This window comes from Sciurus carolinensis, chromosome 9, assembly GCF_902686445.1.
Source record: "Sciurus carolinensis chromosome 9, mSciCar1.2, whole genome shotgun sequence".
Lineage (NCBI taxonomy): Eukaryota > Metazoa > Chordata > Mammalia > Rodentia > Sciuridae > Sciurus > Sciurus carolinensis.
In genome coordinates, this window is record NC_062221.1 from 57,284,237 (window position 1) to 57,299,169 (window position 14,933).

A 14,933-nucleotide genomic window follows, 5' to 3' on the forward strand; every position below is an offset into this window, starting at 1 on the left:
TGGGATATTCTGATAATTCACAGGAACAATAGCACAGCATATTTAAAAAGAATGTACCCAAAAAACCTAAGATAGACTTTTGTGTCTATGACATGACTTTCCCATCATAGTCTCTCTCTCTCTCTCTCTCTCTCTCTCTCCCTCTCTCTCTCTCTCTCTCTCTCTCTCTCTCTTTCTCTCTTGCTCTTTTCTTGGAACAGTGATCCTAATCAAATAGAGCAAAATTTTGAAACATGAAAACAACTCACTAGAATCATCAGTGCATGAAAAAACATACAAGCCAAACAGAGATTTTTGACTCAATACAGATGTTTATTGGAGCAAATGTGTAGTTTCCCATAAGAACAGCAGCTTCTGTTGCTAATGAAATCCAGGGGCGATCACTAGTGCTAATAACAGCATTCATGGTATGAAATCACAGCTTCAGTTATCCAACTATATTCTAGGGAGGTGGATTTTGGTTGCATGGAAGAGAGACCTTTTTAGTTTTTGTTTTTGTTTTGGTACCGGGGTTGAACCCAGGGGTGCTTTCCCACTGAACCACATCCCCAGCCCTTTTAATTTTTTATTTTGAGCAGGATCTTGATAAGTTTCTTAGGGCTTCGCTAAGTTTCAGAGGCTAGTTTTGAACTTGCAATGTCCCTGCCTCAGCCTCCCAAGTCACTGAGATTAGAGGTGTGCACCACTATGCCCAAAGCGAGACCTTTTTAAGAGCAACATATTTTAAAGTTGGAACGGGCTGCATTTGGAGGTAGTGAGTTTCTCATCAGAAAGGCTCTGGGATGAGGTCATAGAGTTAGGATGGCCCTGACACGCCTATTCTCTACTGCTGTGTCTCTGTGAGATGTGTGGGTTTGCTGGACCTTAGCAGCAGTGCAGGACCTCACATTTAGTAAATGCTTATAGGTCAAGGGGAAGCCCAGGTTCCACTGCCTATTTCTACATTTTCTCTGAATAAGAATGAGGTTGCATTTGGAATAAACAGGATAAACTGGGTCCAGTCAGAAATCAGTGTCTTTACATAAGTCCACAGGCTATGTCCTGTTTAGTACTCTGACTCTAAGGATAAAGGCTCTTTTAGATATTGGTTCTCATCACAGGACACTGGTCTCCTGGATGTGCCATTTCATGGGAGAAGCTTTGGTAATTGAGGCAAGCATGAGTAAATGTTTACTCATGTAAATATTTCCTCCATCTGGAAGGCCTCCCTCTGTCTTACCCATTGAGATGCCTGCCCTCCTCAAAGCCATCTCCTCCTGGAAGCTTTTCTGGCATTTCCTTCCCCAGTACCTCCATAGCAGAATGGTTTTTCTTCGACCTCCGTGCTCTTCTAAACTTAGCACTTCGTGGGGTACATTCCCGTACACTGCAGTCACTTATCTATGTGTCACTGTCTCTCAGGAGGAGCTCCTGGAAGGCATGACTCACTGTCCCCTCATCCCACTACCCCTGCAGCAGCAGCGCAGTCTGAAATGGGAAAGGTACCGTGTCTTGGAATGCCTTGGGGTGATTTCAAAGCTTGGTGTCACAGTTATTCCTTGGTGTTTTATGCAGAGATCCAGCTCGCTGATTAGATCTGATGAAGCTGGGCCCCCTCATGATCTTCCCTTTACAGAAGGAAAAGCAGGGCACACAGAAGTAGAAGGACTTGCTTAGAGCAGAGGCAGATTCTGCATCCCTGTTCTGCACGTTCAACTGAGGGCTTAATGCCTCTAAGTACTTGCTCACTCCCTGTTGTCTTCCTCATTCAGCAAGAGACCCAGAATGACCATAGCAGCTGCAGTGCAGGTCAAGAGCTCAAATTCCCCATCAAGAGACATTCTGACAGAATGGAAGATAGGGACTTGGTGCTTCGGATCCCTGGAAAGCTTGTGTCTTGGAGTTCTGGAGTTGAGGAGGTCTCTCCAAGCTCGCTGGACGAGGAAGCAGTTCTTGGATGAGGGAGGAGTACTACTTGGGAACATTCATGACCTTGCAAAGCTAGGAGGCTCAGGGTGACGCACAGGGGGAGAAGTGGGGGAATGGCTGCCTGGGGCCATGTGTGGACCTGTGGACAGAAAGTGCAGGGGCCCTGCCAGCGCTCACCTGCCGCAGCCCAGTTCTAGGGAAGGCAAGGAGTCCAGGGACCAGAGCAGGTGCTCTTCTCAGGAATAAGGAAAGATCCCTTGGCTGCTCTTTGCCTGGGCTGTCTTTGGGAGGCAGGGTGTGGTGGGCAGCGGTGGAGGTCCCAGGAGCAGCAGCATTTTGTTTCCATCTAAGTTCTTTGGAAGTTAATGAAATTTTTGCCTTTGGGTTACTTTGGCTTTAACTCATCTCATCAGGGAAAACAGGACTTCATGGGGTCGTGGATTGTCCGAGCTGGGAGGGCCCTCTGAGATGAGGGGAAAGGACTTGCATAAGGACCCAGGACGAGCTGGGAGGGGGCACGAGCTGGTTCTAGCACCAGACATCTGACTTCCCAGTCCACCCTCCCCAGTCTCTCTCCTGGCCCTTGCTTCTCTGTCACTTTCATAATTTGGTACCTAGCTCAAGTGCATAACTGCCTTGCTGTGGGGCGTGCCGTAGGACTACATTGTCTGTTTTACCTCTTAGGGTGGGGGGCAGTTGGGGTTGGGAGAGCTGCATGTGGCAAAGAAGCACAGAACATTAGAGAGGGCAGCTTAGGAAGATGGTCAAGGTGTGGGGGAGGGGGAGGGGCAGCCTGTCACTAATCAGGCTGGAGACCCAGCCAGGGGCTTGCAAGGCAACTTCGTTTGCCTATAGACAATTGATCTAAGTCACATCTATTGGACACTTCATTTAGGCTATGCACTGGGTTAAGTGCTATGTATATATTAATTAATTTCTTTCTCATCAAACTTTTGTGAGGTAGGTAAGGTGTGTCACTTGCATCTTATGAATGAAGAAACAGAGTCAGAGGCTAAATCAGCTGTCTAGCATCCCTGAGCTTGTGCGTGACTGAGCCTGGATTTGGTCTTGAGTTCTGCCCACTCTGCTACTTTGCCTCTTTAAAGAGAGGGAAAGGAGGAAACATGCTGCCACTCTTGCTCTTTAACAGGAGGACTGAGGAGGTGAAGGGCGAGGGGCCAGGGAGAAATGGCTGCGTGCATTAGATCACTTTCTCTGCTGCTGACTGACCACAGAAGGTGGTGCTGGCTGAGAGCTGAACTCAGTTGCTCACCCCGGTGACCCTCTGGATCCAGTCCTTGTTGTGGTAGATGTCGGAATACACTCCGTAGCGGTCCTTCTTTCCACAGTCCTCGCCCCAGGACACCGTGCCCACCAGGTACCATTGGCCTGTCTCTCTATCCAGAGTCACCATGGGGCCTCCAGAGTCACCCGCACAGGCGTCCTTCCCCCCTGGATGTAAAGGAGGTGCAGATGAAAGTTAAGGTGCTCCCTTTGCCAGCCCAAATCCAGAGGAGGCATCCTTCTCCCCATGTCTGACTTGTACTTTAGAGAATTTGGCACTAGGGGGCGCAGCAGACCGTGTGACCCAAACCTGGGCTCTGAGCCTCAGAGCTCAAAATAATTTTAGAAAGTGCTGGTTCAAGGATGAAAATTCCTTAGCACTTTTCTCTTGGATGCAACAGAATCTCTCCTTCGCTGCTGGGTGCTGGTGCCCATGTTGTTTGTCAGCTTGACCTACCTTCCTTCTCCCCAGCACAGATCATGTCCTTGGTCACGTTCTTCTTCAGCGGAGCATAGGCTTCCTGGCAGGTATGGTGGTCAACAATCGGGATTTCAATCTGAAACACAAGGCTATTTTTGGTTCCCTCTTCCCTTGCCGTACTGACACCCCTGGAGCTGGTGTGGTCTCAGACACTGAACTGTGGTGCCCGTGAAGGAACAATTGAATGGAGCACCAGGGCTCATTCTGGTCCACTCTCAGCTCTGAACTTGCTACGTGACCTTGTACAAGTAACTTGCCCTCCCGGGGACTCAGTTCTTACATCTGTAAAATGGAGATACTATTACTTGTCTAGCACATGTATCAAATATGACATTATAAACAAAAAGCATAGTCTGTTTTCTTTCCCTTGCTCTTACTGTGAGAAGGGGCATATGACTTAATCACCATTTCTCCAAACTCCAAGGTTATTTCCTCATTCAAAAAGTGGGAGCCATAGTGTTTGACATACTAATCACATGGAGTTATTTGCATTTGAATGAGAGCTTTGTAAAGTATAAAAGCTGTAGCTATCAGGTACTTTAGGGGTCATCATGGCTTACTTTATAGCAAACATTCACTTGTGTTGTTTTCCCTCACTCCAGGATGAGCTTCTAGACACCAAGTCTGTATGTTGTCCATTTCTACGTTGCATAACTTGGAAAATAGTGGGCGCTCAATAATTTTTGAAAATCAGGGTGATAAATGGATACATAAAAGCAAGATATCGTGATCACCATCATTCTTGATTCAGCATGGGGTAAATGTCAGAGTAAATATCTGAACTAAAAAGGGGAAACGTGAGTCTCAGGACAAGAACTGAATGGACCCTGTGCTCTAACATACATCTTCTGTTGGTCCTTGTTAAGAGGAAACCAGAGCTGGGCACAGTGGGGCATGCCTGTAATCCCAGCAGCTTGGGAGGCTGAGACAGGAGGATTGAGAGTTCAAAGTCAGCCTCAGCAACAGTGAGGCACTAAGCAACTCAGGGAGATCCTGTCTCTAAATAAAATACAAAATAGGGCTGGGGATGTGGCTCAGTGGTTGAGTGCCCCTGAGTTTAATCCCCTGTATAAATAAATAAATAAATAAATAAACAAATAAACAAATAAGAGAGATCCAGAGGCCATTCAGATTCTTCTGGGCGGGGCCTTGCCTGGGTAAGTGGGAAGAGGAAGCCATGTGTGAGGGCATGTCCACAGTAAACTGTCGAGTACCTGATGAACCTCTGCTCATCTTTGAGCATCACTTAAGTGTCACGTCCTTCGGGAAGTCTTCCTCAACCCCCAAGACAAGATTGGATCCTCTGTTATACGTTCCAGAGCATCCTGGTCTTCTCCGTCATCGCCTTTATCACACCCATAAGTACTTTCTGCTGGACCCACTTGACTGTAAGCCCAAGGAGCCTGGGAACCAGATCTGTCCTTTCACCTGCCTTCCACCCAGCACACCTAACAGCTGCTATACAGGAGACACTCAGTAAATACCTGGGAGTTCAGGAAGGAAGGGATGACTGGTTGTTGCAGATACAGAATTTTAAAGTGTGTTAAAACAACGTATGGGTTTAGAAGCTAGCCGTGTCACAGAAGTCAGAGATGTTAGAGCCAGGCAGTTCTCAGAGATCACTAGTGTTGCCCATGAACTTGGCAGCTTGAAATTATATGCTATGGCCTAAAGAGGTAAAATGACTTTTTCATATAATCCAATAAATGAGTAGGAGCCAGGATGTGCAGCCATTGCTTGGCTCTCTATGTCTACTTCAGTGTTCTTTTCTAAAATGACAGGAGTGTGACCAAATTCAATAGTGAGGTCTAGTTCTGCAAGGACTGTGGTTCTCAAGAGCCTGTCCCATTCTTGGCTAAATTGGCATGTAGTCCTCATGATGTAGAGATGAATCCTGAACCTTTGGGGTGTCCAAACCTGTTGTTTTCTTGGAGAAGTTCCATAATCTGAGGCTTTACTAAGCTACCAAGGTCATTGAACAGCGTTTGAAGGTTAGAGTCCACAACCGGCAGAGTGAACAAATCGAGGTTTCTGAACTTTGGAGGGGAGCCTGGGCTTCTAGCATCTCTTTCACCAGCCTGCCCAAGTCTCCAAATCCCAAGGACTCATGTGAAGCACAAAGGCCAGGGAGGGCCAAGATGTCACTGTTTGTAGGATATGGATTGAACTTCACCTCCATCAGGGTCTCTGGGAACTTCTGCAAGAACTGCTTCCCCCAACCGCTGACGATGACCATGGTTCCTGGAACAGAGGAGGCACTGTCAGGACAAGGTGGCTGTCTGCGGGGTGTTCAGAGGACTGCATCTTGTAGTTTGATCCCCCTCTGCCTATAGAGGAAGGGCGGAGTTTGCTATTTAGAGAAAGGCAGCAAGGTGGAGAGGAAGGTGGGAAAGGCTGCTGGGTTGGAGGTGATCTGTGACAGAAGGGGGGATGTTTGTTTTTATGATATGTCACCTGATTGATTTGTTTGTCTATTTTCTTCCACCTGCAGCTAGCATGGAACCTAGGCTCTGTGAGAGCAGTAATTTCATCTGTCTTATTCACTATTGTATCCCCTAGCCTCTTATTTCTTTTAATTTTATTTTTTATTTTTATAGACTGCATTTTGATTCATTGTACACAAATGGGTACAACTTTTTGTTTCTATGGTTGTGCACCATGTAAATTCACACCATCTGTGAAATCATGCATGTACATAGGGTCATGTCTTTCATTCCACCATCTTTCCTACCCCCGTCCCCTCCCCCTCTCATTTCCCTCTACACAACCCAAAGCTCCTCCATTATAATGTTGGCACATAGTAGGTGCTCAATAAATGATTGTGAATAAATAAAAATCCTAGCCTAGCCAGCAATATGCTATGCTACCTTTAGGAAGACTTCTCTGCTCTTCTCTCCTAAGCCTCAGCCTCCTTATCCATAAGATGAGGAAACTAGACCTTCCATTCTCTAAATATTTTCTAGAAGCTATGAAGTTGGCAAATCTGGGGGCAATGTGGAAAGGGATTGAATGCTCACAGAGCAACTGTAATCTTGAGAAAGTCTGGATACTGAAAACAGTACTGGGCTTAAAGTCAGAAAACCTGGACACTAGCCTTGGATCTGCTTCTTATAAACTGTATATTGGAAGAATTACTTTACTTTGCTAAGTTCCAGTTTTCTCACTTATAAAATGGGGCTATACCACCAGCTTACAAGACTTTCATGAGTAGTAAGTGAAGGGATACAAAGTAACTGGCACGTGGTAAGTGCATGGCACCCAGTTAAAGTCAGCTGAACCCGTGCCTTTCCTGTCAGCTGACTTCCCCTAACTACATCTCAGATTCTATCTTGGCAAAATTTTTTATGCCTTTGAGCTAGTGGAGTGAATAATGAAGTGGTACCACTGAATTTAGAATGAAAAGGAAATCAACCAGCATGAGTTGGCCTCTTACTCTATGTTGGATTTATGTTGTCTCATTTATATTATCTATTTAAATATCACAAACACCCCAAGGGATATTGTCTGCAGTTTGGATGTAAGGGGCTAAGCATCTTCCTTAAGATCACCCAACTAGGAGAGGACAGCAATGGGATTGACTCTGTGCTGGTTATTAAGCTATTGTCCCTCAGCTTCAGACTTACCCATCTATGCTCTGCTTTGCTAGGAGTGAGACCCTGAAATGACTGACTGGTGTCCTAAAAATAGGGGCATTTTCAGGGAAATTGGAGGATTTGCTTAATGGTTTCTCACTCTGGTGGTGGTAATTGGTTTCAGCTTCTTTCCTTAACACATCAGCTTCTTCTGTAGAAGTCTATGTTCTAGCTCCAAAGGACCCCTCTCCAAGCCTCTAGATTCTATAATTCTAGCCTCTTCCTTTTTTCCCCCCAGACCTAGAGGTGGAAGTTTCTTTCTGTTGATAGTCAGCTTTACCTTATTATTTATTCTGCCAATACCCTAATAAATTCTGTAGCAATCACTAGTCTGGGTTTTGGCTTCCTATCTGGATCTGCAGGCCTTCCTGTCCACTATGTGCCCACCACTACCTGTACTACCTCCAAACCAGTCCTGACTTAGCTGTTTCAGGCCAGGCAGCCAGGGGAATATGCAGACACCAACTGCTGACTCAGTTGGCACTAGAGCCTCCCCAAGACTAGAGAACTCCCTGCTAAGATCCTAGTGACCCTGCAGAGGCGGGATCAGGGTCTGGGGAAGGTACCTTCCTGCGAGGGCTCCTTAGGCAGACATAGGGGCATCACGAAGTCGTTCAGCATTGGGCTTTCCAGCAGCTCCACCAGAGCCACATCATTCTCAAATGTGTTGGGGTTATACAGGGGATGGAGGATGACGTGTTTGACACCGAGATGCTGTTCATTTTCATCCGACCGGAGCCTCCAGTGCTTGCCTGTGTAAGAGGACACGTGAGGCATGAGGGTAATGGACCCTTCCCCTGCTCTTCACCCACCTTTACCCAGCCATCCTGTGTCACCCACCACTTCTCACATACTCCCAGATTCTCATCTCTGTTTTCATGTGCTGATCCCATTGCCTTAGTAAACTTTTCTTATGCCTCTTGCCACAGTCCAGTATCATTACCTCTCAGTGCCTGGGTCATGCACTGCCTCCTCCATGAAGCCTCTCAGACACTTTGGTTAGAAATCTTCCCCTTATCAACTCTCATGGCACTTCACCTGTCCCTCTCCTACTGAATGGATGGCTTCCTACCTTGGATTAGAAGGTCCTGCGCTTGTGTGTTGTTCCTCTGTTATTCTGTAGCTCCTTGTATGCAGGAGCTAGGTTTTAATGACACCATGTCTTTCAACCCTGGTAGAGTGCAGGTAGCTCAATTTTAATTGAATCAATAAATACCTGAATTGAATCAGGTATCAGTGTTATAAAGGAAAGCCTTGAAAAATGTCAGAAGCAGAACCCCATTCCAAGAACCACTACTGGTTTACTCCTCACTCACCCAAAATGATTTGAAAGTCAGAAGGGTTGAGCAAGTATGAGTCATCCAGGGTCAAGTCCTCTGAATCCAGCACCTGGTGGAGGCAGTGAGCAGCAGTCACAATCCAGCTGGAGCCTGGAGAACAGAACACACATCTGCCATGTCCTACACCACCCTGTCCTGCCTCCCATTGTCTTGAGTTGATGGACTGAAGACTTTTCCAGGGCACCCCTCCAGACCTTGTAAAGGCCACACCCCTCTCCATTGCATCTCACGGTCTCAAGTCAGATGATGACTTGATACTTGTTGGAAGATAAGGTGTAAAACCTGATTTCAATTCTCTGTCTCAACTCAGGCCAGGATTGAATGGTTTAAAAAGAATTTCAGGGTTCCCTTAAACCTATGATGGGGGTGAGTGCTGAATAGCCCAAAGTGGGCCCACAACGACCCTGTGTCCACTGGCTGCCTCTCAGGCCTTACTTCTCAAAGTGTGGTCCCTGGAACAGCAGCATCAGCCTCACCTGGGAACTCCTTCAAATTGAAAATCTCAGGGCCCACCTCAGATCTACCAAATCAGAGCTTATACTTTAGTAAGATCCCCAAATAATTCCTATGCTCATTAAAGTCTGAATAGAATGGTCAGGAGCTAGCAGCATGGTTTCACACTGAAATTACCAGGGGAATCAGAACAGAAAATGATTTGGTATTTGGTTCTGCATCCATTAAAGTTATGAGGGGCGGCCCAGGTGCAGACATGATTTAAAGGTTCCTTCAGGGTATTCTGCTACAATAGGATGAGAACCACTGTTTAGACCAAAGCCTCCTCTTTATAGTCATGGGCCCTGAGACCTGGAAGAGAGCAGTGTGGTCAGGGTCACCAGCAATGTTAGTGGCCCTGGGTCTCCTTGTGGTCAGCTTAATGTATTTCTTATGTCTCGACTATCTTCTTACTCTGGACAGACATATTTCTGACCTTTGTTTAATATAGGCCAGGCTGTCCTCTGAGTGGGACAGATGACAAGCCCATAAGTAGCTAAACTCAGCATACCCAGGATGAGTCAAGCAGAAAGAGGGGTCAGGGTCAGGGTTATTAGGTAAAGTTCAAGTCAAGGGCAGAGGTGCTTTTCTGGAGCAGACTGTAGTCTCCCCTCCCCTCTCAGAAGCAGCTATGTGCTCTGGTCCCTGGTTCTAAATAGAGCTCCCCAAGACCACCCTTTTTCCCCTCTAATTCTTGTCTGCTGTCCATGGTCAGGAGCTGTTGAGTTGAATTTGCAGGCAGGTAAATTTGGCTAATGTACCCAGGTTAAGGGAGCCTGCCTCAAAGTGGGACTCCGGGCTATTTTGACGAGACCAGCATTTTGCACTGACCAGTCTGCATGGCCTCGCTCTCCAGCTCTGCCAATCCCTCTGCCCAGCCTCTGTGTGGGTATCGAGACTGTGCTTTGTCCTTCAACTCCCTTCTGGGCTCCTCTGCCCTCTTCTACCTCTCACTCCCTCCGTAAGACGGAAGAAGAGCGGAAAGAGATTCTAGACGGGGAGAGCTCTGGGAGGGTGAAGTGTGAGGGAGCTCTTGGCTGAGGGTAGAGAAGTGAACTTCAAACAACTCTCACACATGAGTTGTAGGGAATAAATGCAAGAACGTTGATTTAAACACTTGAGGTTTTAAAAAACCAACTTAAGTTTAAAACAGAGCTCACATATCCATTTCTTTTATTTGCCTTCTAACAAAATTAATAAAATTGGGAATATCTGACGAGCAGCCTTGCCTGGCTTCAGCTTGCCTATTGCTCTTCCTCACCAGCTCTCCTCTCTTCTGACTCTGCATGTGGGGGTCTACCCTCCCTTTCTTCTTTCATAATTTCTCCTCTCCCTTGGGTATCTCACATCCTACCAGTCTGTCCTCTTCTTGTATCGAGACTTTTAATTTCTCTTATTCACTCCCCAGTCTCCTTTCTCTTATTTCCTAGGTCTCTCCTATTGTCCTCTGTCTCTCTTTCTGTCTCTTTATCTTCTCTACTGCTGACCCTCTCCCTCTGTTTATCTCCCTTTTCTCCCCTTTCTTGGTCTTCTTCCCAGCCCCGTTCCCCACTGGGTGGCCCCCAGCCACAGCTGGCCTTACTTCCCTCTCTTTGACACATTTGCTTGTTCTTCCTGTCTCATCAAGGCTCCATAGAGTGAGATCATTCATCTTTGCTCTTATGGGAATTAAAGTGGGGGCTCACATATCCCATTTGTGAATTCACCCATCCCTGGAGGTAAGAACCTGAACGAACCTGAGATCATCTACATCTAGACAAAACTGAGCAGGGAGAGCCACCAGTTGCTCCTTCCCCACCCTTGCTTTCACTCCCACCTACATTCAACCCTTTACAGAGCTGACCATCTTCTCTTCCAGTGCTTTCTAATCCGCCACCCTCATTTCCATCCCTCATGCCCTTACTTCTTACTTTGAGATTCATGACTTATCTTTCCACTATTGCAATAGTTACCACACTGAATTTCTGGCTTTTAGACTCCCTCCTTTTAGTGTAGATTGCCCCTAGAAAGAACTTTCCAGAACATGCTTATAAATCTGCAGCAATGCACAGGATCTGTTGTAAATTTCTAAATGTGGCATTCAAAGGTCTTTATAAATCTACCTTCCCTGACTTTCTGAGGGTGAGCTTCCTGGTTCTTCCTAATCATACGACTCTGTCATATACTGCCTGTGATTCAAGGTAAGTATCTTATATTGTAATCCATGTTTGATAGTCTGATTCCCTTCTAGGGTCAGAGACTAAGGAGGATTCAGGAGGTGTTTGGCTGGTTCCAGTGAAGAGGTCTTTCTACCACAGCAATTCTCAACAAAGAGATCTTAGTTGGCCTTCAGGAAGAAGATCGGGTCCCTTAGTCCTCACCCTGTCCTAGGTCCTTCACCCCTTCCACTCCTCCTTACCTACAAGGGTGCCCCCACAGAAGGGTTGCCCATTTGGATGAGACAGCATGGCAATCCAGGGAGTGGTGCCCTTCTGGGCTGGGCGTCCATTGAAGATCCTGGCCATCAGCTTCCGGGAGAACTTGGGCAGACCACACACTGCAGCCAAGGGAGGGAGGGACACATCACACTCTGGGTTCCATCTTGCCCATCACCGGGGTTACCAGCTGATCACCCTGTTAGGAACACCTGTTACTTTTGATGACCCAATATCCATTGCCCCTTCTGATGATAGACCATGAGTTTTCTTCAGAGTCCATTCTCGGCCTATGTAGCCTGAGTTGTACTGACCTCATCTCTGGTTTCAGTGAGAAGAATTGTGACTAATCAAAGTCCTGGATCCCCTGATCACAGTAGTTGCTCAGAGATGGGATGTGACCTTGGCCAATGAAAGCCTAGCTTGAAAATTTTGCTAAACATATTACAAAAAGAGAAGGTCATTTTCTATGGCAGATTGCTTGGCTGTTGGCCATAAGCCCACACCTGCCAGTGATCACTTCATGGAGAATCCGCTGAAAGTAATGCTATTCACCTGGAGGAAAGTGGGACTGGAAACGGGGAGAAGAGAGAGATTGTCTCCCAATGTTTGAACCCTTTGAACTAACCTTATTGAGACCATTTGAAGAAACTTTTTGTTATGGAAAACTATATGCTCTCTCTTTTTCTTCTTATGCCGTTTATGTTGTGTTTCTGTCATTTAGAAATGAAAGTCCTGACTTATAAAGAAACTTCATGCTCCAACTGCAGGGGCCTCTTCTCAGAGAAACCTGTGAGGTTGAAGCCCCCACAATGAGTATCTGTCTGCTCCATCCCCTATCTTCCACTGACTTGAGTTCACAAACATCCATGTGCAACACAACCTGACAAAAATCACAGATGAATAGGCTGCAACCTTGACTGAATCTCCAGCGTCTCCCAGCATCATTCTCTGTGCCCAGGTTCAGCTGCCCCACACTGATGTCCTGTCCCCATTCCGACCAGATGCTCAGGAGTCCATTGGGTGGGAGTTCCTTGGCTGTCCTCCTCCCCGTGTCCTCCTCCTGTCAACTTTCTTCTCTTCCTAACCAATCCTGTGCTCTGGATCTCCTGGGGACCTGGCCCAGCTTCTGAGTTTTCCATCTCTGCTTCTCCTATGCCTCTAAAACACAGTCAAGCATTTTCATCCTAAAAACCAACTTCTGTTTCCTTTCTTCCCTTTCATTTCACAGTCTCCTCTTCTCCTTCCCACAGTCAAGCTTCTGCACAGAGGGGTGGACACTCAGTCTTCCCTCTCCTTTGGAGCTGAATTTGGAAGAAGAAAGTGCCATATACTACACAAACTTAAAAATAAAGCAGTCGTTTGACTATTTACTAGATCTATACTCATGGCTGGCCCTGGGACCATAAATGAAACTTCAACAGTGGTATGTGCAGATAGAGGTTACTGCTGAAATTTGATTTGATGTATTCTTCACACCTGGGAGTGAATTCTCCTTGTCCCGTGGTTCCCCAACGATTGAAGCTGGGACACCCATTACAGTAGGGGAAGAATGGATAGGCTTTTGCCTTTGAAAGAGCAAAGCAGGAACCGAAGTCTAGAAACAGACTTTCATTTGCAGAGTTAGGCATTGTGGTAAGAATAAACAAACAAACAAAAAGTTGCATAGGCTGTAAGGAACCAAAACCCGGAGGGCTGAGTGCATAACTTTGACTGTATGTAATTGAGAAGGATGCAAGGACAGTTTCCTGCTTCTCTGGAAAGTGTTAAAGGCTCTTCTCAGACCCAGTGAAAAGGCTGGAGGAACAGAGGAGGGAGATACTCCCGGTGGAGGGACAGCAGGAGAGAGACATAATGCAACTGGAGGTCCTGCTCTCTATCCTTCCTGAGATGACCATTGAAACTGGGCCTGTGCTGGGGAACGTCCATCCCAAGGCCTTTGCCTGGCCCCTCAATGCCACTGAATTCTTCATCCTTCTTGACAATTTCCTGTCCCTGGATTCTGAAGCAATCTTCTTATTTTGGACCCCTCTTTTCTTTTTTTTCTCTCTCTTCTCCTTTCTACCTTCCTCCTTTTATGTTGTCCTTTCTTTTGGTCTATTTCTTCCTTGGGGCATCTCTTCATGATCTCCACGTTGGTATTTGCCTTGTTCAGCCCTTGGTTCCTTTTTCCTTTCTGCACATTTCCAGTAGATGACACCCTCTGCCTCTGTGCCACAGTCCACCTACATGCTAATGAATTTCATACCAATGTCTTGAAATCTGCCCTCTTCTCTGGAATTCACTGATCTTTACTGCCTACTTAACCTCTTCAAAGTTAGCGATGCTAAGCTCTGGCCACCAGCCTTCACGAACCTTCTCTGCTTGTTATCCAGACTTCTGTTAATGTCTGTACCCACCACATTTCTGTGGCCTCTCTTTTCTTCAACCCCCATCTCCAGTCAGTCCCTAAGCTGGTGTTAAATCAGTAGGAGAAGCAGCCCAACACATCTCTCCCACTCCATGTCCCAGCGTGCTCTCCATAGCACCTCAGTGTCTAGTATGGCACAACATAAAGTCCACATATCTAGAAGGAAACGAAAATCAGAAATGTAATAGAACACAAGATCTGACAGCCCTTGAAACTAGCAACATACAAAGCACGAAGTCTAATTAGGATTCTTTTAGTTCTTAATAGTGTAAAAAGCATGACATCAAACAGTGAAAGCATGATACAAGCTCAGAACAACGGCAAGCCATCCTTGTGTACCCTGAAGAGCCCTCACTCTCAGGTTGATTTGCATGGCCCTGTACCACCAAGCGTGCACAACCTCAAGAGATGCCTAAGTCAACCTCTGCTGGGAAAAACACTTAAACGGATTTAAACTTCCAGTCCCATGTCTGTACTGTCACAGTCCCTTGGTCTGGTGGGTTCTCCCCATCTCTTGCCAGTCTCAGTAACTTCCCAACCACTTGCTCTAGCTCAGTCTCCTTCCCTCCACTTTCCCCATCACACTGTCTGCTCTCAGACCTGCCAGATTCTCAATTTCCAGTGGGTGAGACCCGGGAATCTGCATTCCTAACAAGCACCTACCCCTATAATTCTGATGTACTCCAAACTTAGAAAGTCCCTTCTTACAGGACAGAGTGAGAGGACAGTTTTTAGATTCTTTCATCTCTCCCAGTGCCTACTGCTTCCACTCCAATCGTGGCCTGCTTTCCTGTTTTGATAACTGTGTTCACTCTGCTCCTTCCCGCCCATCTCCAAATGCATCTTTGAAGTCTCTGCAAAGCCATTCTGATCCCCTCTAGCTGTATGAAATTACACCCTCCTTTAATTAAGTTCCTATGATACTTAAATAGCAATTTCTCTTATGACATCCAACTCCTTTTTCCTATTTAA

The 14,933-nt window shown here is 46.4% G+C and overlaps 1 protein-coding gene across 1 annotated transcript in view; it reads right to left on the bottom strand.

The window, feature by feature from the left end:
• Positions 1–299: 299 nt before the first annotated feature.
• Positions 300–14,933, bottom strand: part of Masp1 (MBL associated serine protease 1) — a 67,816-nt gene continuing 53,182 nt past the window's right edge. The window contains exons 11-16 of the mRNA XM_047565308.1: positions 11,536–11,673; positions 8,622–8,735; positions 7,872–8,057; positions 5,847–5,914; positions 3,650–3,749; positions 300–3,360 (exon numbers count right to left, since the gene is read on the bottom strand). Coding sequence (XP_047421264.1) covers positions 3,170–3,360; positions 3,650–3,749; positions 5,847–5,914; positions 7,872–8,057; positions 8,622–8,735; positions 11,536–11,673 — 797 coding nt within the window. The 3' untranslated portion in view covers positions 300–3,169. The remainder of the gene's footprint in view (positions 3,361–3,649; positions 3,750–5,846; positions 5,915–7,871; positions 8,058–8,621; positions 8,736–11,535; positions 11,674–14,933) is intronic.